This window comes from Tripterygium wilfordii, chromosome 6, assembly GCF_013401445.1.
Source record: "Tripterygium wilfordii isolate XIE 37 chromosome 6, ASM1340144v1, whole genome shotgun sequence".
Taxonomy (NCBI): domain Eukaryota; kingdom Viridiplantae; phylum Streptophyta; class Magnoliopsida; order Celastrales; family Celastraceae; genus Tripterygium; species Tripterygium wilfordii.
The window spans coordinates 3658077-3682211 of NC_052237.1; the positions used below are offsets into that span (position 1 = coordinate 3658077).

Consider the following 24135-nt stretch of genomic DNA (forward strand, 5'->3'; position numbering starts at 1 on the left):
CATGCACCTAAAGATGATTTGTAGTAATAGAGAGCATTGGTATTTCCAACCATCACCGAATAGTTTGGTCTCGAATTTGTTCCAATTTAGTAACCCGACAGATTTTTCATCTGTGGTGCAAAAGAAGTTAAAAGTATTAAAGGAGAATGATAACAGTAACCGAACGTCGACGTGCAAAAAACCAGAGGGAATTTACACGACATATGAGACCCCCAAATCATCAGAGTAGATCATTGCAACAGGAATTGGACGAACGATCCTGTTGCAATGTTTGAATAAAGTATTTGATAATGAATGTTCTGTATCATGGAGATCATTTAGGGGCTTAGTAGTTGAAATTATGTTTGGTTGATCTGATTATCCGTAACTAGCAGAGAGAGACTCGAAAGCCCAAAAATATTTAGCATAAAGGCAAAGTGCCAAAGACGGTGTTTACATTGAAGTACTCAAGTCGCAGAAACTGGCAGATGCAAAGAAAACGACGAGGGAAACTCCTACAAAGTTAAAAAATTAAGAAACAGACTGGGCAACACATGATTTTGGCTTGTTTTCCAAGCCTTCATTGTGCGCAAGTTAAAACATCGAGGCAGACCCAGAAGGGAGAGCACTTAGAGATAGAGACAGAGACATGGTCAGAGCAATCAGCAGAGGAACAACCAGGCTAGGTCCCTGCTTGGTTCCATCTGAGTCATCATTTTTTGTTGGAGACGTTGTTGTCGGAACTGCTGGAGTTGCTGATGACGACGAATTACTCGAGAAGATGGCCGCGTCTGGTGATTTTGGATCCAAGCCTAGAAGCCCTGTCAGTATTTGATAGCAGGATTAGTTAGACAACCATGAAAAAGTGAACATCAAGTTAATTAGAAGACTTACTGGGGCAATCACTGACGTTGGCATTAGTGACGGCACAAGCAGAAGGGAGCTGAAGCAACTTAGCTCCCTGAATCCCGAGGCTTCTGACCGCTTCGCTCCCATTGTGAGTTTGTTGAATGATAAAGCAAAGGCACTTTGGGTCACTCTCCTTTATATCCTTCACCGAATTGCAACACTCCTTGGTCGGGGTGTTCGCCTTCCCCGTCGCGAAGCTCAGACAAGTCATCACTTTCTGAAAGTCATCCGCACAATCCGTGCTCAAGTCCTCCGCAACAACAACCGCGCCGCACACAAACAAACACGCAACCAAGCAGAGAATAACTGATTCGGCCCTCATTTTCCGGTTGTGGTATTCTGCTTACTTCCTTGAGATTTTCTTTGTATATAACAGAGAGAGAGAGGAGAAAAGCCGTGATTGGGGCCCACGTAGAATGAATCCCGCTTTTAATTCAACGGTCAGGATGGTGTCGTGGGCTACTGGGCTTTTAATGTGAAACAGTTGAATCTGAGCGGAAGAAGCTATGATTGAGGCCCACTTTTTTTGGAACGTTGGATTTAGTTTTAACGGTTGGAGATGATGTCGTAGGCTTTAAATGGAGATACAGGGGGTAGTTGGGCCTGAAGTAAAAGGGTTGAACTGTGATCTTACACGTGTTGGTTGGCACACAATTTGCTTAGCTGTGGCCTTGTGGTATATTAAAGATCTGTCCCGGTGGGAAATAGAAACTTGACTCGTTGGTGCAAAAATTGATATCCTGGTATTAAATGTGACAGATTGATGACAGTAATAAAATTTATTGAAGTCTTGTGGGAGTTCCATGAACATTCACACATAAGTAAAATTGCGGGAAGAAACAAAATTATGTCTCGGATTCAAATCTCCTCTCCGTTTAAGAAGAAAAAACCTTAAGTTTAGCATTGTCTAACGGTCGAACCTCGGACCTAGCTGCACTCTCTCCTGTCACTGGCTTCATCTCTGATATCTCCCTCTGTCAAGAATAAGCGTTGGCGATATCCACTTCAAGGTATTTTTCTTTAATACCCAAGTGTTTAAATTTTTTTTTTCCTGATGTATCTTCTTTGTTCGTTTGTCTTTTTGGTATTTATGTGATGTATTTAATTGTTAATTATTAAATGTGCTCTAAATATTGTATTTCGTGGTTCAATTCTTAGAGCTTATCCAACGGTTATTACCCCTTTTCATTTGGATCCCTCCCAACGGGTAACTTAAAAATGTTAACCATTTTTGGTTTTTGAATTTTGCTACCCCACATGTAGTTATAGAATTCAATGGGTGTGATGGCTAGTGTTTCCAGTATAAGAAAACACAATTTAAATTTAGAAAGAGTGATGGTATTCTCACCCCCTTTATTTAGTAATCTCACCCCCCAATTATTGATTTAATTTTTTTATATTATTTTATGATTGATTTGATATTTAATTCATTTGATTTCTGTGCATATTAGATTCATATTTTCAAAATTAATTTTTACACCCTCAGCAATTAGATGCAATAACTTATTATGTCACTTCAAAATAGATTGTCAGATACATTTAATGTATGCTACAAATTGTCTATTATATAAAATGACTCATTCGTTTGTAACATCATACCTATATCTCAACATGCGAGGCCAATTTAAAAAGTGTGAGAAACATAAATTTAATGTATCAACTACCGCACATTTGAGGGACCAATTTAAGGATTTGACAACTGAGACTTTGAACTTTGATGAGCCAAGAGACCTTCAGGCTTGAGCTGTCATTGAAGGAGAAAGGAGATTCTTCCATCAACCATTTACCCCAGCACAGGGATTTTTTTTTGCAATGAGACACCATTTTACGGTGCCGTTTTGAACATCAAAATAGTTAAGATCGACCCTGAGTGCTCTGATAAATATCAGATTTATAACAAGAGAGTTCAGCAGACTGAACTAATATTTCTCAATAACCAATAAAGTATAGTTTTACAGCTCCACTTCTATGGACAATTTTTATAAAAAAAAACTTCCATGGAGTTCAACTGATGTCTCAAGTAAACAGAGTAGATCTTTCAGTGTACAATAGCAAGAACAATTAGGGCAAGATTAAAGCTTTTAACTACCCAAATACCAAAAGTTGAACAAGAAAATCCAGAACAATACCGATGAAACCAAACATTAAGAACATCATTAAGAATCCATATGCTATATCAAAAATTGTGGAATTATATCAAAGAAAATGGGTTAATATCACATTTCATCATCGAAAGATAAACCGTTTTCCAATTTGTACACTGACAATCAAAACATGCCAAGTTGGTAATCTAAAGTTCAAAATTATGTCAAATTAATAACTCCCTCTTGTCACTGGCTTCATCTCTGATATCTCCCTTTGTCAAGAATAAGCGTTGGCGATAGCCACTTCAAGGTATTTTTCTTTAATACCCAAGTGTTTAAATTTTTTTTTCCTGATGTATCTTCTTTGTTCGTTTGTCTTTTTGGTATTTATGTGATGTATTTAATTGTTAATTAAATGTGCTCTAAATATTGTATTTCGAGGTTCAATTCTTAGAGCTTACCCAACGGTTATTACCCCTTTTCATTTGGATCCCTCCCAACGGGTAACTTAAAAATGTTAAACCATTTCTAGTTATAGAATTCCAAGGGTGTGATGGCCAGTGTTTCCACTACAAGAAAACACAATTTAAATTTAAAAATTTAGAAAGTGTCGGAAACATAAATTTAATGTATCAACTACACATTTGAGGGACCAATTTAAGGATTTGACAACTGAAGAGACTTTCAACTTTGATGAGCCAAGAGACCTTCAGGCTTGAGCTGTCATTGAAGGAGAAAGGAGACTCCATCAACCATTTACCCCAGCACAGAGATTTTTTTTTTTTGCAACGAGACACCATTTTAATTGCCGTTTTGAACATCAAAATAGTTAAGGTCGGCCCTGAGTACTCTGATAAATATCAGATTTATAACAAGAGAGTTCAGCAGACTGAATTAATATTTCTCAATGACTAATAAAGTATAGTTTTAGAGCTCCACTTCTATGGACAATTTTTATAAAAAAATTTCCATGGAGTTCAACTGATGTCTTAAGTAAACAGAGTATGTCTTTCAGTGTACAATAGCAAGAACAACTAGGGCAAGATTAAAGCTTTTAACTACCCAACTACCAAAAGTTGAACAAGAAAATCAAGAGCCACACCGATGAAACCAAACATTAAGAACATCATTAAGAATCTGCTTGCAGAATCCATATCAAAAACTGCAGAATTATATAAAAGAAAATGAGTTAATATCACATTTCATCAAGACGTGCCAAGTTGGTAATCTAAAGTTCAAAATTGTGCCAAATTAGTAACTCGAGCATTTCACTGCTTTGGAAAGTCAACCCGCCTACATGGCGGGTTGACTGAATGAAAAACGTTAAACATTTGATGACGTGTCTTGATGATATTGCCACATGAAAGAAAAAAAAAATGACTGGTGCAAAAATCAGAACCATAAATTTATCTTTCATCTCTCTAGTATGAACCCTAACCCTCAATTTCATCTCTATCTGGTATGAATCCTAACCCCAATTGACGACCTCGAAACAAGCTTGGACATTCTTGATGTTGGCCATGAAAATTTCACGAGAGAGAGAAAGCCAGCTCTGTATACCGCAAGACAACACAGAGGACCTTGAATGGTTCCCCAATTTTACTGATGATTATATATCGTTGAATGGATTGTGTTCAACCCCAGATCACAACAGCCTTTCTTTTGGAGAGTTTAAGGTCGAAAACACCAAAACAGAGAACTCGATTTCGTTGGGCCAATTTGACAAACAGATAGAAGGCCAGAAAAAAAAAAAATAGAATCCCTAAAAGCAACACCTAGCTATAATATATCAAAATTTGCATAAAGCAGAGTTCAATTTAACCCTAACAAACCCAAACAGGTAAGAGAACCTTTAAGGCTTCAACCATAACAGTAAAATACTGTAGACTCACAGATCCGAGACGCATATGACATTATGACATGCCAGCAAAACATATGAGATTCAGATGTCAAAGAGAAACCCTAGACCCATGACAGTAAAACACATCCGATTTAGAGATTCAGATGGAAGAAAAAACAAATTTGGACCATTTCTCGATTTGTGCGTGTCATCCTTGCGCAGGGGCCATGCTAATCTTCTCTGTATCGTTCCAATTTGATCGGATGTCCCAAAGGGAGCGTCTAGTTGTGCACTAACCTAACGATGTGGGAATTTAGTTCTGTAACAACTATGGGCCTGGCTGGGCCTCCTTACTACTATACTGTTTCCGGCTCTTGTCATGTGTCTTAAGTTGATTGCCTTGGCTTCTTTTAAAATACGCTGCACATAATGGGCTTTGATGATATCCCAATGGGCTGAGGGATTACGGGCCCAAAAATCTGAGTCCCCCAAGGCTCCAACAATCCCAATCAGATCCATTTTGTGAGCAGTCTGTCTCCTTTTTTTTAAATGCTTTTTATAGCATCACTTAACATATAATTATTTATTTTTGACGTCACTAAAAAAATTTCTGCCGTTGATAACAAATTTGTGTTAGCTTTTCTATGTAAATATAGATAAAGATTCAAGAGTTGACAGATGAACTATACGGGTTACATGGGCCTACAATTGGACTAACAAAACAAGCCATGACTTATGAGTTGGGTTCAAACACTTGCTTTATAAACCACACAACACCTTTATGTTTTTCCAATATGGATGAATTGCTCTGTCTTTTCGATGAGCTTCAAGAATGACCTTGTTTGTGTATGCTTGTCAATAGGTTATATGAAAGTAGATTATACGAAAACATATACCACATATAGTGTATAATTTTGCCATTTTGGACAGCTCAATTTCAAGTTGAAAGTCTTAGATTTAGCATGGGAAGAGAGTTCGCAGTCGTAATTAGAGGAAGAACAGTTGGAGAGGGTTTTCACAAAATGAGAAGAAAAATATAATCGTACTTAGATTTTTGGATCTATTGGTACACAAGAAGCTCATCTTTAATAATTATATATATATAGCCCTCTTAACATTCAACACTTCAGATAGACCGGAACGGGGCTAAATGAGAGTAGGAAATTGGAGGACGAAATATCTTTTCAAATTGTTATCATGTTTATTTCTACGACAGAAACGACGTAGTTTCGAACGATTTTCTCCTCATGAGGAGGCAAGTTACCTTGGACGGCTGACCGTGAACATTCTCAAGCGTACACAACACAAAGTCCGGGCGGTGGAGGGCGAGCGCGAGCCGTTCCTTCCCGAAACTCAAACCAGTCGGGTCGATTAGAACATGCCACGAGTTCCGATGAGCCTCGGAGATCCAATGGAGCGAATATCTGGTCCCATTCACCATAACCGGATACGAGAAAAGCCCCTTCGGCACATGCTTACACTTCCTCCTAAAATGTTGACTTAATTGGGACCCTTTGATTCTCAAATCAAGCCAATTCTCCGGCATCGAAAGGACCTTCGATTCTCTCCGACTCGCGAATTCTTTTATCAAATCCGTTTGGTGATCAATGATTGTCATGTAATAGTTCCCTCTGAAAAATGGGTAGCTCTCTCCGGTCATGACCATTGCATCCTTGTAACAGGGCATGAACAGGACAACATACTCCGTTTCGTTTAGTCCGCAGTGTTTCAATGCCCGATTTTGAGCTTGAATTTCTGGGATTGACATGAAATTGCCCCGAAATGAGGTTTTCTTGGTCAGAATGTCTAGCAATCTCGATGGTTCCAATTGGGTTTTGTCGAGATCGGAAGAGAGGCCGCCATGGAAGGAAGTAGAACACTCTCTAGTGCCAGAACTATCGTTGATACAGAGATTGTTAAAATCAATCGAACGTACTTCTTCGAGCAGACCATTGCAGTACTGCGGGTAATTGGCGAAGATCTACTGTCTCACATATTGCATTTCACTTGGTGTTATAGGACCTGACCATCGAAGGTCAAGGCCATTGAGAGTCGATATGGCCTCAGCTACCAAGTGAGCCGGAATCACCGAATGAGCTTTCTGTAATTCATCAGAAAATATTAGATAGTTTCGATTCAGTTTGATTACTGGGTCTAGTTTGGTGTTTGTACATTTCTAATCAAAACCATGAACTGCTATTCAATCACCAAATCTCAGAGTAAAGAATGTAAGCAGTGAAACTTGCCTTGACGACCATGCTAGTTGGTCTGCTATTTTGAAGAGGGAGTTGATCAGCTTCTGTGATGGCATCCTAAATACAGTAAATAAAAGCATAAACTCTTGCATCATTATTTATCAGAAACCTTGAAGCAGGGAAGCTTTCTAAGATCAGATGGAAATGGAGTCGCATACCTTAGACTGTCCATTGATGGCAAGCCCTGGCTCTGCATTACTAAACACGATCTCTCTCTAGCTGCTCCTCAGAAATTTGGATGACTGAACAATGAAGCACCAGGTACGACTAGACAAAGAAAAGTTGCTTAAACTGGTATAGAAACTACAAACATCTAGGACCCAATTAAAGTTATGAATTACAGACCTTGTCACCAAGAAAAAACTAAAAATAATTGAAGAAATGGTGACGCTTGAAGACATGAGGACGTTAGTAATAGAAGTATAATATGGACATGGAGCCGACTAGGTCGGAATAGAAGTATAATATGGACATGGAACCGACTAGGTTGGAATCGGAGCCATGAAAGACTGCTTATGTTGTCAGCCTGCCTGAAAAAAGAAATCTTTATTTGGGTATATGCTCTATTAACACAACCATTACAATCACTCTCATTTAAAATAAAAAAAAACAATTACATCACCACCTTTCAACAGAGAGATGTGATGCAATCTTGTACGTCCAATAATATTGCTGGATTACTAGCATGCATTCATCAGCTAATTCTTTCTTCTCCAAAACAAAACCGCTGCCGGTGGAAATAGAAGTTGCTAGCATGCATTTGGTCCACAACTACTCTGAAGATCACAGGCTTGACCAACAACATGGACAGTTAAACAGGCTATATATTTGGTCTTTTGTTGAAACGGCATCTCAATCAACCTTTATTCAACCACTGTCCACTCGCTGTCTACATTAGGCCTCTAATAAATACATTTTTAATTACAATACATTGTCTCTAATGACAATCCCGTTGAATGGAAGTTCTAAGCAAATCAAAGTTACAGTGCCTAGATGTAGACTTGATGCTAATAAAACCAAATTAGACATTAACCGCCCTAAGGTTCGCGTGACACAATAACACACTAATCAGTGCTTGAAATGGCTATTCATGAGAAAACTATAGAATAGGAGACTTGCAATACAGAACAAACGATTTCTAAACATTAATCCTTATAATTAGTTTTAAATAACATAAATAAGTGGGTAGAGTAGAGAAAATTCGGAAGAAAAGGATAATGGAGTGGATCCTATAAATAACCCCAGATGATCAGAACGCTATACAAAGAATTTTAACTACAGAAAGTACTTCATGCGATCATCTCTCCTCATGGCATTGTATACAGCTTGGACCTGGAAAGCAAAGTAAATATTACAATCTGTTTCCGGTACTGTTCTGTTTGCATAAGACCATATGACACAAATCACATCTTTAATCTATAGTTTCTTTAATATAAGCGAGCCCCATAATCAATCTCCAAGTTCTATATAGTATGTATTATACTCTTTTCCTAAACTTTTCAGCTTCTCAACAAGAGAGAAGATTATCATAATATTGGATAATGAGTTAAATCTACATATTTGTGCATTGCCCTTCATTAGCAATGCACAAATATCTAGAGAGAGAGAGAGAGAGAGAGGAACCTGCTCACTGGAGACGACTTGAACAGGACCGATGTTGACAGATACATATTTGCCCCCTGATGATACTTTCTGCCTCACATGCCCCTGTGAACAGGGTGGCAACATTATGTAAATAGCTTGGAATTACATAAATAGCTAAATAGTTTGGAATCACTCCTAGACACCAGGATGAGGATGAACATTTTCAGCCCATATGTTCAAGAAAACAGTCTAAAATATCAATAATGTTCGCTCTTAAGGACATATATATTTGTCGTCCCATACCAGCATTGAAGAGAGCCTTGTGCAGTAGATTGACCAGATTCTAATGCGAGATTGTAATACTTCTACAACCAATTATACCAGCATTAATTTAACATAACAAAATAGACAAATCTGAGGCAATCCACATTAATGTGAAGGCCATCAACAACATGACAAGATCAACAGTCTCTCTGTCATAGATGATAGATATCGAACAATTAAGTGTAGTTCAAAGAACGCTCAGAAGCTGGAATCAAGTTATCGTGCCCCGTATATGGGATAGGACTTATTGAATTCAGCATCTTGTTTCCATCACTAAACTACTAAATCAGTCTTTTCATATACTCACCCCATTAGGTATTGGAGAATTCTGATAAAGATATCTAATTCAGTTGAGATCTGATGATTTCATAACTTCAATTTTACAATAGCTAATAGGAAAGTCACTTTAGTTATCCTCCAGTCAAAAAACAAAATAGCCTAGCTATTGTACTTCAAAGCAACATGTAAGATCATTTTAGTTATCCTTCAATCAAAGAATAAATAACTATTTGTGCTTCAAAGCAGCATGTAAACAAAATCATGCATCAGATACCTTGGTCTGTTATTATTCATCTGATATTTGCCATACACCTTGTGGCCTCAAGTGTTTACCTAAATAGTACTTCCATCAGAGCACCAACAGTCAACAAGTTTCTGGCTAGATCATCTTGACCCTGGCAACTCTAGCACGAAAACCCTATAATTCGATAGAATTCTACAGTAATTTGGCAGGTAACAGCAGTTCTTACACTTTTCAGCCATGTTGTCTTTACCCCGCTCATCCATACAATAATGTAGCGCTCTTACAAAGTTACTAGCGGTTTAAGATAGTTGAAAATTTAATTCATCTTAAGAAATTTATGATGTGCAAATTATTCTCCTAATTTGTATGACCATGTTGGGATAGCAATAGCTGAAGTAAAACCAAAAAGTAAGGGTGCATAATAGTGGTATGTTCCCAGGATAAAATTAACTGCAGCTAACAGCAGGTTTACCTCGGGAATTGGCTGTTGGATTACAGATTCAACAGCAACAACCATAGCTTGAACAAAATCTTCACCTCCAGTTCCAATTGCTGTGAATCCTCTAACTGTTGGATACGAGTTTACCTGGTAAATTAGTAATACCACTGTAAGATCAAGCCATATCAAGTTAATTGAAAAGTAAAAAAGTTAACCATTCTTTCTAGGTGCCTAAATTGCGAAACCGTGACAGCGTCCATTTATTGAATTCTAAAAAGAATTTTTTCCCTCATTAAATCAGAACTTCATTCATTTAAAAGCTCCCAATCATAAATGTAGTAAAGTTGACCAGTTACATTCTACATATAATCCTCAAGTGTAGATTTACGTTGTGAAGCAATATCAAGATTTTTCTTCGAAAGGCTTTAAGAGCTATATGAGCTTTTCCACTGCTAAAGAGAACAAGAAAAAATATACCTTTTGGTCCAATGCAAGCCATTCATTAGTAGAATCATCCGCTACACTACCTCCAATAACCACATTTGTGGTCTGTCCAACCCTTCCCTCAGTCTTTGACACCTCTACATCCAACAACAACACTACATTCATATGTACTTGAGATATCCAAGTACGGAAATAAGTAGAAACATTTAAAGATACAGGAAAATTCAGAGCAATCATCATGTCATCCTACTCTTATTTTTCTGGAACAATATTAAAAGAATGGGAGATACCAAGAAGTATAATCAAAGTTGAAGTGTCCATTATTATATCCAACATGGAAATTTCATCAATAAGACTATTATTGGTAAACTAATTCATGGACTGCATTAGTATGAACCCTTCAATTAGACAAGAAAATTTATTTCACTTCTAAGCCTTCTGAACTACCCAAAGATAACTAATTTAAAAGCTTTTACAATGTTTGAATAACTTGACTTCAGGATTTGATCTCTTGCATTAGAAGCATCTATCCTGCTTTTTTGTACCTTAAAACAAACATATCAACTATGTATCTGAAGGCAATGCTCCCAAGACAATTTCTTCTGCCTTTCATTTTAAGTTTTTTACAACTCCAACAACCACATGTCAACTGATCTTCTACATTACATGTTCATTCTGCTCCCTTCTTCTTTTGAAATGGGTTACTGGAATTCAAACCCCAAACATCTCAAGGAAGAAAATCCAAACTTGTCAACTTTGTGTCTGAAAGCAATGCTTCCCAAGACAAGTTACCTTCGCTTTTTGTTTTAAGTTATTTACAACTCCAATAACCTCATTGCTACCGCTCTTCTACAGTCCACGCTCATTCTGCCATCCAACGCTTTAGAAACGGGAAATTCAAATCCAAGACATCCCATTGTAGGGTAAATTCTAAGCTGTATGCATCATTACATTGAAGGACTCCTTTATGGTACATATTTAGATGGAGAAATTTCATTCTTCAGAAATTAGGGAGATCTGCAGATTCTGCAGCACTCATATGATTTCAAAGTCCTAAAACTGGTCCAGATAAATTAGAAACAATCCACTGTAGTTCAGTACAGCATGGAACTTAAAATCATCCGTCAGTCCTAATTCTGTAGGGCTTTCATTTACCATAACTGTGGCCTTCATTTGTTCACAAGCCATGCAAAGGGAATGCTAATGTCCTATGGCATTCCAACCCCAACTCTACAATTAAGTTTCACCTTCTCAGTTAATGGAACAAAAAACTGCAATGAAACCAGAATTTAATTTCCAAAACAATTCCGGCAAAGTAAAGTAGCTAAGGTGACAATGCAATTTAAAGGAACAAACCTCTTTCAAAAACACCACTCTGTTGACACTCGTATCACTCAAACCCATCTAAACTAATAAAATTGAATCACATATATCAATTAATTTCACAATTCAACACTTAGTTATACAAGAAGAGCTACAATTGAATTATATAAGGCATTATCAACCGTTAAACTTCAAATAATTGTCAAAAACAAACCTGAAATGGCTTTGAGCACAGCTTCTTGAGGCGGACCTTGATCGTGGTCATCCTCGTACGACGGCGATGGCCCCTCCTTGTAAGAGCAACTAAGGCGATGAGCTCGCCTCGCAGCAAAGTGAAAATCTCGAGCTCTAATGGTCCTAAAATGCTTCACGAGAAGGTCTCGATTGGGACAGAAGGATAGACACGGCTCCATCAAGAAGACGGAACGCAACACCATCCGACACGCCATCTTCTCCGGTTCCCTGCAGTTTCTTCCGATTTATAAAATCTGTGACAGTTTTTTAAGCGGCACTTCCATCTTTTACTCGATTTTCGAGGTTTATATATGGCTTTGCTTCCGACTATCCATTCATTTAACGAGATTTTTTCTCTGCGGTTAATGTTATTCGAAAAGACAAAATTGTCCTCGTATGGGTGTGCATTTTACGATTAAAATACCCCAACGCCGATCAAATTCCATCAAGAAGAAAACCCTAATTTCACTGATTTTCTTTCGACCTGGTGAAATGTACGGATCGAACAAAGTCTCCGACGATGCAGAGCAAACCGAGTTCAAGAAAGCAGAGAAGAAGTACAAGCTCTACTACGACCAGGATGCCAAATCATCCAAAAAGTACTTCAAAACTTGGCTTTTTCCATAGTTGTTGATGTCCATTTGTTGTTCTCAACAGTGACTCATATTTTATTAGGGATTTTACAGGAAAAAGCAGCCTAAACCAGTGGATTTATCGGAGGTCTTAGATTTCAAGGCCATTTTGGATTCGTACAATGAGAATGGTGAACTTCCTGCAGGAGTTGTTGCTCTTAGTTGCAACTTTGATCGCCCCGTTTTCTGCTTGGAAAATCGCCCTGGTATCTATCTGTCTATTCGTGTATATAATGTTTTGCTTATTGTCTGCTGTTTACTTCTCTTCAAAATTGGAACAAAGTTGAACAGATAACCAAAAATTATGAATACGTAGTGAATTAACAACTTTGCTTTTGGGATGGTGAATTAGCTTCATTGTGAATTGCATTGAAGCACTACTGTTGCTAGTTTATTGATATTAGTTGAACAATTGAAAACTTGAAGTTTGTATGTTAATTGAAAGAATGCCGAACAGTGGGAGTGCAATTACTGGGGAAAGCTATTGCATATTCTGTTCACAGCTGAATGAAAATTATTCTTCTATTTATATTGTCCCAACCAAGAATATAATCAATGTTCTTTTTGTTGTGATTCATAATGTAGGTTTTTATTTTCTTCCCGGAGTATTAAGTGTTGAGGAACAATGCAAATGGATAAGGGAGAGCTTATCGAGCTTCCCACAGCCTCCTAACAGAACAAATCACAATGCAATTTATGGGCCTATACACGACTTATTCACTGCAGCAAAAGAGAGTAAAATATTGATTGAGGATGTCAATGCAGTGACCTGTTTTGACTCTGGATCTGATACTTGCACCAACAATGGAGATGCTTCCAAATTTAAGTTTTACGAGGAACATGTTGTGCAATCGAAGGGAAAGACATGTAAGTCAGTTTCGGCTTCAGTCATTCTTCGAAAGTTGCGGTGGAGTACCCTTGGCTTGCAATTTGACTGGTCAAAGGTAAATTTGAATGCAAATTGTTATATCTATTTAACTAAAGTCAAATAGTTGTGTGGTTTATGCCGCTTCACAGACATTGTAGTTGAACTTGTAAAGGGGGTGAGAGTTCAGAACTATAATACACTACAATAAAAATGTGTGACCAGACAGGCCCTTGAAAGATTGAGGGACATTTTAAATTAGCTTTATTGATACCTTGAATGTACAAATTAGTTGAATCTACTATAAAATCGGGATGGAATTGTGTTCATTGTCCAGTGTTTTATGTGAATTAGTGCGACCCACTGTGGCTGTTTACATATGATATAACATATTTGAAATCATGTCTCCATATCACAAGCTGTGATAAATTGACAGATATGATTTCCTTGGAAATCTATTCAGGCTCATAAAATAACTAAAAATCTCAAATGGAGTATTTTTATATGTAAAGCAACTTATGTTTCTTTATTAAAAAAAAAGCAGCTGGTGTTAACATTCTTTGTATGTTTATAAATACAGTCTAGCAATTTTTAAAAAATTAATTTTAAATCAATGTTTTATGGTGGGGCAGCGCAACTACAATGTATCTCTTCCACATAACAAGATTCCTGATGCACTCTGTCAATTGGCTAAAAGAATGGCTATTCCTGCAATGCCTATGGGAGAAGAATTCCATCCAGAAGCTGCAATAGTGAACTATTTCGGTCTAGGTATGAGTTTGAATTTGACTGATATTATGAATGTGTGAAATGGTTTAAATTCTGTAGCTTAGGAAGTAAAATAATATTTCATTTTAATATAACAGCACGGATTTTTCATCTCTCCTTTATGATTGAAACATCCATGTTTTTTTATTTTGTTTTCTATTTAGGTGATACACTTGGGGGCCACCTTGATGACATGGAAGTGGATTGGAGTAAACCTATAGTAAGCTTGAGGTATCTAAGTAACTTTTTTTTTCTTCTTTCTAGTGTATGAAGTAAAAATTAGGAGGAAAATTGAGGAAGCAATTATAGTATGTATTATGTTTATGAGTAGAGTTGTTAAGACAACTTCTTAGCTTCTCTCTTTCTTACAGTTTGGGATGCAAGGCCATTTTCCTTTTGGGCGGAAAGTGTAGAGATGATACGCCGTTACCAATGTTCCTTCGAAGTGGCGATGTTGTTCTCATGGCTGGAGAAGCAAGGGAATGTTTCCATGGCAAGTGTTCACTTTCGGTTAAAATAATGCTTGATCATGTGAATTCAATATATCAAGAAATGTGTCAAAATGTTTACCTTCTCCATCACATCGTGAATAGCTTGACTTTTAGCTTATGGCAAGCTTGTCTAGTGGTGAAATGTTGATTTCTCTGATGTCGATGAAGTGGTGATCAACTTTTTATTCGGCAATTATTTTCTTCAGTGCTCTAGAACTAGCCTGTGTTACTTCTTGTCAAAATAAAGATATTTGCTTGAATTTCAATTACTTGCAGGTGTGCCTCGGATCTTCACAGATAAAGAAAATGCTGAAATCGCGCCTCTTGAAGAGGAGTTTTCACATGAAGACGACTTTCTCCTTTTAGAATACATCAGAACTTCAAGAGTCAACATCAATATTAGACAAGTTTTTTGAACCCTTTTCCACCCTATTTCATTCAAAGCTTGAAAATTGATTGAAGAACTCATAGTGGAGATTTAGAGTAGGAAGGGATTGATGGCAAACCATTTTTTAAGACGGTTTATGCATATACTTGGGAGACAAATGAAAGGCACTTTTGAAAAGCAATTTGAAAGGCGCCAATAGAGCTGCTGCTTGAAGAGAATTATTGGTGGCAATCCGTCCAGGGGAATCAGTCACCAAGAATGGGGAGGGTGAAATAAGACATCTGTAGCTGATCGGGATTGAGACATGATAATGTTTACAGAGTTGAGACGAGGAGTGATCATCTTCTCATTGTTCAGTAGTGTTGTTGATCTTCAATTTTCTCACTTTCAGCTATTGTCAAAGTTGTATTGGAACTATCCATCAATATTTTTTACTCTATTTTTTGCATTGTTCGAAAGGGCTCATTTTTGGAATCTATTAGCAGACAAGTTTAACAAATAACAAACCATTCAAGGCAAAGATTCATACTTCTCAACTAGTTTTATTCTCTCAAGTAATCTCACTAGTAAATAAGGCAAATCCAATCTAATTTTTTTTGTTGGGATATAGCGCAGCGGAACAAGCACAAAGTATCACACTTCATAATAAACACTAAATATGCAAGAGAGCAAAGGACACAAAGATTTACGTAGTTCGGTTATACTAAGTGTACGTCCACGGCGTTGCGCGAGTATTCTACTAAATGAAAGAATCCGAGTTTCATGCACAACCTCCAAATTTGCTCAACACAAGCCTTGATCACACACTTTGAGAATCTCACAAGAAATAACTACTTTATTCACTTAAGAACGATCTCACCTTTATACCTTGAGCTTTGCCCTCTCACGAATAAGTGTAAGAGAAGCGTCAATAACGCAATTTTGCCCCTTCTCTATCAGTTCAGCAAAATGGACTGCTCACAAAATGGGTCTGGTAGGGGCCTTGGGGGAGTAAGATTTTTGGGCCCGTTGGGATATCATCAAAGCCCAAATGTGCAGGCGTATTTTAAAAAGAAGCCAGGCAATTAATTTAAGACACATGTCAAGAGCTGGAAATAGAATGACGTAAAGCAGTAACGAGGCCCACCAGGGCCGTAGTTGTTACAGAACTAAAATCCCACATCGTTAGTTTAGTACACAACCAGACGCTTCATATAGCGCAGCGAGCGAAGAGGTGTTCGTCCCTTCGGGGACATCCGATAAAATTGGAACGATACAGAGAAGATTAGCATGGCCCCTGCGCAAGGATGACACGCACAAATCGAGAAATGGTCCAAATTTTTTTTGCAATTTTTTTAAGGTTCTATCGATCTGAATCTTCTGGTATGATTTGCGTTATCTTCATCTGATGTATTTTTGGTCTCATGGGTTTAAGAGCTCTTATATTTTGCAATCGTTGGGTAAAAATTGAACCCCTTGTTTGGTTGATGGCATCTCAGCTTTCGATTTTTGTGGATACTCTGCATCTTTTTCGGAATTTCATGGCTAAATTGATTCCTTTAAGGGTTGATGGGCATTGCTTTTTGTGCAATTTTTTTTGGGTTCTATCGATCTGAATCTTCTGGTATGATTTGCGTTAACTACATCTGATGTATTTTTGGTCTCATGGGTTTAAGAGCTCTTATATTTTGCAATCGTTGGGGTTAAATTGAACCCCTTGTTTGGTTGATGGAATCTCAGCTTTCGATTTTGGTGGATACTCTGCATCTTTTTCGGAATTTCATGGCTAAACTGATTCCTTTAAGCGTTGATGGGCATTGCTTTTTTGGTTTCCTTTTTTTATGTGATTTTAAGACTGTTTCTGTAAGCAGATTTTTTGTATGATGCTGTATTGTCTGTCCCCCTCTCTGTAGCTCTGGAATTTCTTGTTCAACTTTTGGGTAGTTAAAGCTTACATCTTGTCCTTGATTGTTTTTCCACGGAAGTGATATACTTGATATTTATCCCTTTTTAGTTATTCTAAGCTGGATCTTTTTACTGTTTTTGGTTGGGTATTCAAAAGCTTAAGATTTCTTTAACGGACCTTTGCTGTATGAAAAGCTTATCCCTTGGTTGCATTATTTTGACAATCGAAATTGGAAGTAAATAACCCAATCGTAGCGCTGCCTACGTAATTTCTCCGTGTGCAAAATTTAGCTGATCTAAAGGTCTTTTTGGAGTCAAATACCCAGATTAAAGTTATCAAGAAATACTAATTCACAAATAAATTAGCTGCAATTGCCTATGTATTTTCTCTCTGTGTGTGCTTTTTTATGTCAATTTGATATTTCCAAGAATCAGCATGACTATTTTTGAGATGTAAGAATTAATCGCTTATGAGCTCGATCCAGAAGAGAGTTACATTGGAAGGTTTGGGGGAAGAATGTGAAATAAAATTTTCAGGTTAAGTTTTGATGGAAGAGTCTAAGCCATGCGTAGAATTCATTATACATATCAGTAACATATGGGTATTTGAAAACTTGTCCGGGATGGATTGATTCTTTTTATGTGTGTAGTTGAATATCTAGATTGGGTGGAATGTGCTGTTGAAAATTTTATCTGGGTTTCAGTTATGTTATTCAATATTGTGAAGATTTGTTGATATTTACTTAAATTGGGTATCAACACTAATTCTGAGTACAATGGAATCCACAGGTATTTGTTGACAGGGATGGTTTTCTTGTGCTGGTTTCGGCCATCTCCTCAAGAACAGAAGGCTTGCGTTGAAAAGTACCATGATCTCTCCATTTAACCATTCCTTTATATTCTATATGCTTTTTTACTTATGGTTGTACATATTGCTGTTACCAGGTCTGGGTCCTTCAACTATGGCCCTGTGCATAGAGGAGCTAGTGCTAAATCAGTGTCTAGCCTCAAAGAAGACCAGGAGTTCTCAAAAGAGGGGTTCCTAATCAATCATTCGAGTTTTGGTTGGTTCAGGTCTTGAAACTTTCGAGAAAGGCAAGGCAGCTCTTCAAACTTGGAGGTCAGTTTGATTCCTTTTTTTAACAAATAGTATGAAACCCTTATTTGATTTGGAAAGTGAATAGTTTTGAATCTATTTGGTGCTTTAGGCATTTTGGATTGAATTGGGCATTTGTTCATCCCAAGACTCCTATTCGAGGTGGAGAAAAGTTTTGTGTTTGTGTGAAGGAGTTTCTTCCATGGGTCTTGATGCCTCTTCAGGTTATCTATGTGAATGATAGCAGAAATGCTAAAAAAGGTGTGGCGTCTTTCGGGTTTGGAAGCGGCACCCTCCATGGTCACCTACTGGTCAGTATTTCCTTTGATTTCTACTGATCCCTTTGAAAGTTTTTTGAATCGGATATGTTTGGATAATTTTTTCCTGTATCCGGGGAAGTACATCATTGTTGATATTGGAAGGTGGTTTATAAGTGAAGTCAGTTTCCTTTAATTTGTTCTCTATGATGGGGAATCTCTGATGAGCAAGTTCGCTATAGTTGTTTTGCCCCGTCCTGCATCATTTTTGTACTTCTTATTCGTTTTGATGCAAGAGTTCTGGGGTTTTCTTGCTTAATGATGAGTATGTTATATGCTTATGTAACACCAAGAGTCAGCAGTCCTTGTGATGTTTGTTGCAATCTAAATTGTTATTTAAATGATTGTATTTGCTCAGCCCAGTTCTTCCAAAATGAATTTCATCCTTTGACCTCTCTCATTGACTCATTTGAGCACAATCAGCATGGGGACGATATCTTCCGGTTCTTTTTACTTAATTCCACCCACTCAAATACTCAAATCAGTTCTTTCCCCCAAAATATTTCTCCCTTTGCGTATGATAGATTAGTCCAAACATGATGAACATGGGATTGATTTGTTTGAACATGGTTTATGCTTAACAAATATGAGCAATCTGCCCACCTGATGGTTGTTGTCGTCTAGATTGTTTTTTTAACTGAATTGAATCCGCTCCATCAATTCTTTGACGTCTCTAATCTGATTAGTCTTATACCAGGAAACATCATAGATTTGTTGTGGGTCTCACCAAGCTCTCTTAACTCTTTTTTTAACAAATAATTTTGGTTATTCTAAAAAACTGTCCCGATAGCTACTTAAAAGGTCTGACTGCGCCTACTGTCCCCTCCGGATGATTGTGTACTGTCTAGAATTCTACAGGTCTGGGCTCCATCTGTCCGGACAGCATCCCAACCTGTCCGGACAGCACCTGCAGACTGCAGCAGCAAACCGCAACATTAACAGTGCTTCAGCCTAAAAGGCCCATAAGTTTTGAGTACTATGGGCTTAGACCCCAACAATTATGATCCCAGAGCCTATAAATAGTGCAAACGTGAGAGAATCAGCCCAAGCCCAAAAAAATGTAGGAAAAAAAAACCTCTTTTGAATCCCGTCCACATGATGATCCAATTTCCAACGCAAACCGTTGACCAAAATCCATTCATACACAAACTGCATCTGCAAGTTTCACACCCAAAATAAACCCTAAAAACAAAATCTAATGGACTTCAAAGCCCACCACCGAATACTGGTCTACGTGTTCAACGCCATCGCCACTTTATTTAACTCTAATTTTTAAATACCAAAAAAATCAATACCAATAAAACCGCCAATCAGATCTCCCTTCATCTTCTCTCCTCTGACTCATCTGTCATCGAAAAATGGGTGGACCGATCGTGTTGACTCAGTTAGCCACGGGTCTGACCGTTCTTGCCGGGGCGGCGCTCGTGAAATCGCTCATGGACCAGAACCCCATGCCCGGCCAGTTCCCTCGGTGCTCTAGTTGTAATGGCACCGGTCGGGTTACGTGCATGTGTAATCGCTGGTCAGACGGAGATTCCGGTTGCCGGACCTGCGCAGGGTCGGGTCGTATGGCGTGCAACAGCTGTGGCGGGTCCGGAACTGGTCGACCTCTCCCTGTTCAACTCTCTGTACGGCCACCGAACCGCCCGGTTTAACTGAATTGGACTGGTTTGTGCTGCCGGAGGAGTTCATCTGGGTACCATTCATTCCTCTCATACTTTATATATTTTTTTGAAAATTCAATTATGTACTATAATTAGAAAGAGAGGGAGATGGAAGATTACAGGATTGTAATATAAAGTTTCTGTGTAGCTATTTGATACTAATTAAGAATTCTTATAAAATTTCTTGAGCTTATGGTATGATTTACGTTTGGGAGTACTAATGTGATAATCATTCTTCATGTTCTTTATTGCACTGGATCAAATTCAGTTGTTGTCTTTACAGCTAATGGTACTTTGAACTGCGTTGCAAGATTTATTGTGATGAATTATCATTTGAGTTGCATATTGAATGCCAGAAAAAGAACTAATGTAGTAGGCTCTTTATTTACTTGTTAAGCAAATTTTTCCGATGAATTGATATATACAGTAGTGTTTAGACTTCAGGCTCCTATTGTTGGAAGAGGAATTTCTTGGCACAACACAATTTGAGAACTTGCATGAAAATTTTGAGGGCGTAAAATTAAAAGCTTATATGAACCCAAAAGTTAGGATTCAACCTGTTTAGGTTTTATCTTCATCTGCTCTGCTGTATAATTAGCCAAGAAGGCTCAAGCACCAAAATAACCTTGTTGAGTGTTTACTTTTAAAGCCTCTGACAACAATGTCATTGTCAATAACCTCCGGATCTATTGATATACTTTCTCAACCAAGGCCAAACCCCTTAGTTAAAACGAGCCATGTGTACTTGAGCTTCTGCACATGGTTCTACAATAACCAGACCCATATACATCTCCATGTAGTTCAGTTGTGAGCTGGTTGTTGATGGAAAATGAATTTGTAGCCAATACACGAAGGTGACCTTGCCTCTCTAAATTCAGGGATTTCAACTTCTTACCTGTGAAGTCATTGAGAAATAATTTTACTGTACTCCTGGCTCGAAAATAAACGGATTAAAGTCTAATCTGTTTGTATTTTAAAGGTGATAATGTATGTCTGATGCTAGCAGAAAACAAGTTGATTGACTCTGACAACTGTACACAGAAAACATACATTTTGTCGAACTAGTACTGTAATCTTGGTTGGCAGGGTGTTTTTTTGTCATTGGAATATTATTTGTGAACTTCTGATGGCCTTTCTTAGTTCTCTCTTTTATTGGTTGTTGCATCTGAGTGATTTGAGTTTGCACTACGTGAACAAAATATAGATTTGGTCCATAGTTTATGTGAAATAAGAGAGGACGATTGGCACTTTTAAGGAATTGTATGACAAGCACTCTCAAAGTGCCACACTTATTGCTTTATGATCTCTGTTGTTGAATATTATTGTGAGGTTAGGTACAACTATTATTGTATTTGTGGTTTAGTGAGATTATGGTGGAAAAAACTCAAAGACAAAAGCTTAAAGAAAGAATAGTTTAATTTCCTTGCCATTTGAAAAGAGGCATCACTTCTTTTCTTATCCAGACAAAGGACATGCCACTGAGATCTCAAAGTAGATAATCCACATAATTTGGCCTTAATTTAAGCACAAGAGAAAATGGTGTCTTTGGGTGTAATGACTGGTTTTTTTGGCAGCCAGTGACGCCCAGGCCCTTGACATTGAACACTAGGGACTTTCTTGTGCTGATATGGATTCCATATTGGGGGTTTTTGACATGAGATCTAGAAAATATTGGTAACAATAAAACTTATCTTCCAGGCTATCAAAAGTTGAGAAAATTAGAAATTCCTTTTAGAATAATCATCCTAGCATCTCAATGAATGACCTCAGTGAGTTCTGGTGCAAAACCTTTAAAAAGCTTATAGAAGTTGTCTTGTTTTGAGCTCATCCCTTTTCCTACCAATGGTTCTTTGATTGAATTCATGATGCTCATGATACATGGAAGCACTCTTGTCGTTCTTACAATTTAGGAATTAACTTATTCTAATATTGGTTTAAACGTGTTCTAAATAAGTTTTGTATTGCCTGTAAGTTTTGTTTTCCTGAAGATAGAAAATTGCTGGTTCTGTATTATTGTTACTAATTTCACTTTTTCTGTGCGTTTGTGAAATCTATGCATATGCTTTTGCGAACAATTATAGCTACTGATCATATTATGTATACTTACTTAGCATCTAAAGTTAAAGAAGATGTATTTGTACATTGCATGAACATTCCATAAAATACACAAACAGGGGCATTAGAAGTTCTACTGATACAAAGGCTCTTTCTGAGGACACACATCTTCAACCTCCTCTCTTGGTAAACATCTTCATCAATGTCCACCCTACTCTTATTGCCTTCTCCTCACTTGGGAGTGAAAGCCTGAAATGGACCGCAGAGTAATTAGCACAAGTAAGTATACAACTAATAGATTGAGTTTTTACTTGGTAGTTTGAGCTTGAGTTGGACTGAAATGGAGTGTAAACATGTGTATGCGTCCATTATGTGTGAGAGATTTCTAATGTTATTGTCTAACCATAGCCAAAACATGCAGGAGTCTGGGAGTGGTGTTAGTGTTACTCACAGCAAAAACGGTGGCATGACCCGGATCAGCAAGGTGAGCAAAGAGGTTGTCAATAGGTCCAGTGCCAGTGTAGATGTGTTGGAACCAAGCACCCATCACAGCCAACATGGCCAATCTCCCATTCTTGATCTCCTTTGTCCTCAACTCCTTCACTTTCTCAGGAGATCCACTTCCCCATCCAAGTGGGTCAAACCATAACCCCCCTGGGTACCCAACATCAGTCCCAGTAAGCTTGTTGTTGGGGAAGATTGGGTCAGTGTTGACGCACCCTGGTTTGATAATGTCAGCCCATCTTCTTCCCTCTGCCCACCCAATAAAGATCATTTCAACAACGAAGAGAGTGGTTGTGTCAGTGAAGTACTCCTGTTCTCCAGCTGTGTACCACGAAGGAGTGTTTAGGATTCCAATCTTTGTTAGGAATTCTGGAATGAAAATCCCAGCAGCACCCAACATTGCCCATCTGCAGTGCACAATTTCTGATTGAACGTTCCATCTTAGGCTGTCAGGATCAGATGCTGTCAAAGAACCATTAAGAAATGAAGTTTATTAACTCTTTTGTATAGTTTGTGACAGGTGATGGTTTAGGTTATTATGGCTTACAAAGTCCAAGAGGATCAAAACCAAAGTCCCCAGGGAGACTGCCATCAAGCCATGGAGGTGGAGTGCTGCCTGGGAACCAGAGTGGCCTATCAGGATCCGCTACTGCACATACAGCAACCGATGATCTCGCAGCTGGTGCTGTGAATTTCTTCGCTGATCTCAGTTTCTTTCCACCGAGGAATGCAGTCTTTGTTGCCCCAACAATGGATCCACTCTTCTGGGAGCTGCAATATTGACTGCCAAGGGGTTAGCAACTTGGTTCTAGTCTAGTCTATACTTAGTTATGGAAAACTATATAGATACTATAACTAGTTATGTGGAGAAAGAAAGAAACTTGCCTGGGAGAAGAGACAGCAACAGCTGCAATGGCAGAAGAAGCACAAACAGAAGCCATTTTTTTTTGTTTTTTGTTTTCTTGGTTTGTGCGGGTAATGAGAGTGGAGGAGAGGCAAAATCTGTTAATGTATGGAGGGGAAGGGGGCTTATCTCGAAGAGATAAGAGGGTGATTGTGTAATCAGCTAATTGGCTGCCAAATTATAGAATCTCATGTGGAGATCCTCCAGCTCCACCTGTTTTGCTTGTCTGGAAAATCACAAATTTGTGGATCGCATTTTATGCCCTGCGGATCTATATATATATATATATATCTCAAATTTGGTATTTTTTTAGTACCCTTTGGTATTTATTTAGTAACTTGGTATTTTTTGGTAACTGAGATCGATGTTATATAAGCTTTTCCTTTGAATATCTTATTTAGGTTTAAACTCGAGTCTTCAATCTTGTGCACACATAAATTTCTCACCTGACAAGAGGATAGTTTGGACTAAAGTCCAGCACGTGCCGTAAGGATATTGCTCCAATTGGAAATCAGGACCTCTCTAGTTAATACGAATTGTCCTAGAGAGATTCATCAATTAAACAACCCAAGTGGTTGTCCTTTGGACTCTATGAAACTGTTAACTTCTTTAATGTTAATCCTCTTAAA

The 24135-nt window shown here is 37.9% G+C and overlaps 5 protein-coding genes, 2 non-coding genes and 2 pseudogenes across 9 annotated transcripts; 4 read left to right on the forward strand and 5 right to left on the reverse strand.

Annotated features, from left to right (window-relative positions):
• Positions 1-377: 377 nt before the first annotated feature.
• Positions 378-1236, reverse strand: LOC120000917 (non-specific lipid transfer protein GPI-anchored 1-like). Its single transcript, XM_038849085.1, has 2 exons — positions 874-1236; positions 378-800 (listed from the first exon to the last, which is right to left on the reverse strand). Exons 1-2 carry the CDS (start codon positions 1208-1210, stop codon positions 574-576), a joined length of 564 nt encoding a protein of 187 aa, XP_038705013.1. The 5' UTR covers positions 1211-1236; the 3' UTR covers positions 378-573.
• A 3752-nt stretch (positions 1237-4988) lies between these two features.
• On the reverse strand, positions 4989-5091 carry LOC120001151. The gene has a single exon (XR_005468756.1). It is a non-coding gene; the product is annotated as a U6 spliceosomal RNA (small nuclear RNA).
• Positions 5092-5950: 859 nt separating this feature from the next.
• On the reverse strand, positions 5951-7962 carry LOC120000863 (annotated as a pseudogene).
• A 199-nt stretch (positions 7963-8161) lies between these two features.
• LOC120000864 lies at positions 8162-12252 on the reverse strand. Of its 2 annotated transcripts, none has more exons than XM_038849023.1 (5): positions 11919-12245; positions 10415-10518; positions 9971-10084; positions 8691-8774; positions 8162-8399 (listed from the first exon to the last, which is right to left on the reverse strand). In XM_038849023.1, the coding sequence occupies exons 1-5, from the start codon at positions 12151-12153 to the stop codon at positions 8343-8345; spliced, it is 594 nt and encodes a 197-aa protein (XP_038704951.1). In that variant the 5' UTR covers positions 12154-12245; the 3' UTR covers positions 8162-8342. The 2 variants fall into 2 exon arrangements, with proteins under 2 accessions (XP_038704951.1, XP_038704950.1); XM_038849022.1 differs by having other exon boundaries at positions 8183-8399; positions 10415-10536; positions 11919-12252.
• Positions 12253-12357: 105 nt separating this feature from the next.
• Positions 12358-15545, forward strand: LOC120000861 (alpha-ketoglutarate-dependent dioxygenase alkB). Of its 2 annotated transcripts, XM_038849021.1 has the most exons (7): positions 12371-12537; positions 12625-12776; positions 13156-13514; positions 14068-14206; positions 14368-14434; positions 14575-14696; positions 14971-15545. In XM_038849021.1, the coding sequence occupies exons 1-7, from the start codon at positions 12431-12433 to the stop codon at positions 15108-15110; spliced, it is 1086 nt and encodes a 361-aa protein (XP_038704949.1). In that variant the 5' UTR covers positions 12371-12430; the 3' UTR covers positions 15111-15545. The 2 variants fall into 2 exon arrangements, with proteins under 2 accessions (XP_038704948.1, XP_038704949.1); XM_038849020.1 differs by lacking the exon at positions 14971-15545 and having other exon boundaries at positions 12358-12537; positions 14575-14887.
• Positions 15546-16238: 693 nt separating this feature from the next.
• LOC119999437 lies at positions 16239-18779 on the forward strand (annotated as a pseudogene).
• LOC120001148 lies at positions 16302-16404 on the forward strand. The gene has a single exon (XR_005468754.1). It is a non-coding gene; the product is annotated as a U6 spliceosomal RNA (small nuclear RNA).
• Positions 18780-19666: 887 nt separating the features above from the next.
• On the forward strand, positions 19667-22354 carry LOC120000996. Its single transcript, XM_038849197.1, has 2 exons — positions 19667-20075; positions 22218-22354. The coding sequence occupies exon 1, from the start codon at positions 19738-19740 to the stop codon at positions 20032-20034; it is 297 nt and encodes a 98-aa protein (XP_038705125.1). The 5' UTR covers positions 19667-19737; the 3' UTR covers positions 20035-20075; positions 22218-22354.
• LOC120000995 (chlorophyll a-b binding protein 7, chloroplastic) lies at positions 22122-23735 on the reverse strand. The gene is made up of 4 exons (XM_038849196.1): positions 23488-23735; positions 23150-23373; positions 22550-23064; positions 22122-22347 (listed from the first exon to the last, which is right to left on the reverse strand). Exons 1-4 carry the CDS (start codon positions 23541-23543, stop codon positions 22330-22332), a joined length of 813 nt encoding a protein of 270 aa, XP_038705124.1. The 5' UTR covers positions 23544-23735; the 3' UTR covers positions 22122-22329.
• Positions 23736-24135: the final 400 nt, after the last annotated feature.

What these genes read in the sequence shown, in the direction of transcription:
- LOC120000917 (XM_038849085.1), bottom strand. Translation starts at nt 1,210, where the DNA reads ATGAGGGCCGAATCAGTTATTCTCTGCTTGGTTGCGTGTTTGTTTGTG. An exon ending in CAACGTCAGTGATTGCCCCA is followed by an intron (nt 801 to 873) that starts GTAAGTCTTCTA and finishes AAATACTGACAG; the next exon opens with GGCTTCTAGGCTTGGATCCA.
- LOC120000864 (XM_038849022.1), bottom strand. Translation starts at nt 12,153, where the DNA reads ATGGCGTGTCGGATGGTGTTGCGTTCCGTCTTCTTGATGGAGCCGTGT. An exon ending in TGTGCTCAAAGCCATTTCAG is followed by an intron (nt 10,537 to 11,918) that starts GTTTGTTTTTGA and finishes ATATGAATGTAG; the next exon opens with TGTTGTTGTTGGATGTAGAG. An exon ending in GGCTTGCATTGGACCAAAAG is followed by an intron (nt 10,085 to 10,414) that starts GTATATTTTTTC and finishes CTAATTTACCAG; the next exon opens with GTAAACTCGTATCCAACAGT.
- LOC120000861 (XM_038849020.1), top strand. Translation starts at nt 12,431, where the DNA reads ATGTACGGATCGAACAAAGTCTCCGACGATGCAGAGCAAACCGAGTTC. An exon ending in CTGCTTGGAAAATCGCCCTG is followed by an intron (nt 12,777 to 13,155) that starts GTATCTATCTGT and finishes TTCATAATGTAG; the next exon opens with GTTTTTATTTTCTTCCCGGA. An exon ending in AGTGAACTATTTCGGTCTAG is followed by an intron (nt 14,207 to 14,367) that starts GTATGAGTTTGA and finishes TTTTCTATTTAG; the next exon opens with GTGATACACTTGGGGGCCAC.
- LOC120000996 (XM_038849197.1), top strand. Translation starts at nt 19,738, where the DNA reads ATGGGTGGACCGATCGTGTTGACTCAGTTAGCCACGGGTCTGACCGTT.
- LOC120000995 (XM_038849196.1), bottom strand. Translation starts at nt 23,543, where the DNA reads ATGGCTTCTGTTTGTGCTTCTTCTGCCATTGCAGCTGTTGCTGTCTCT. An exon ending in GTTGCTGTCTCTTCTCCCAG is followed by an intron (nt 23,374 to 23,487) that starts GCAAGTTTCTTT and finishes TCAATATTGCAG; the next exon opens with CTCCCAGAAGAGTGGATCCA. An exon ending in TTTTGATCCTCTTGGACTTT is followed by an intron (nt 23,065 to 23,149) that starts GTAAGCCATAAT and finishes GTTCTTTGACAG; the next exon opens with CATCTGATCCTGACAGCCTA.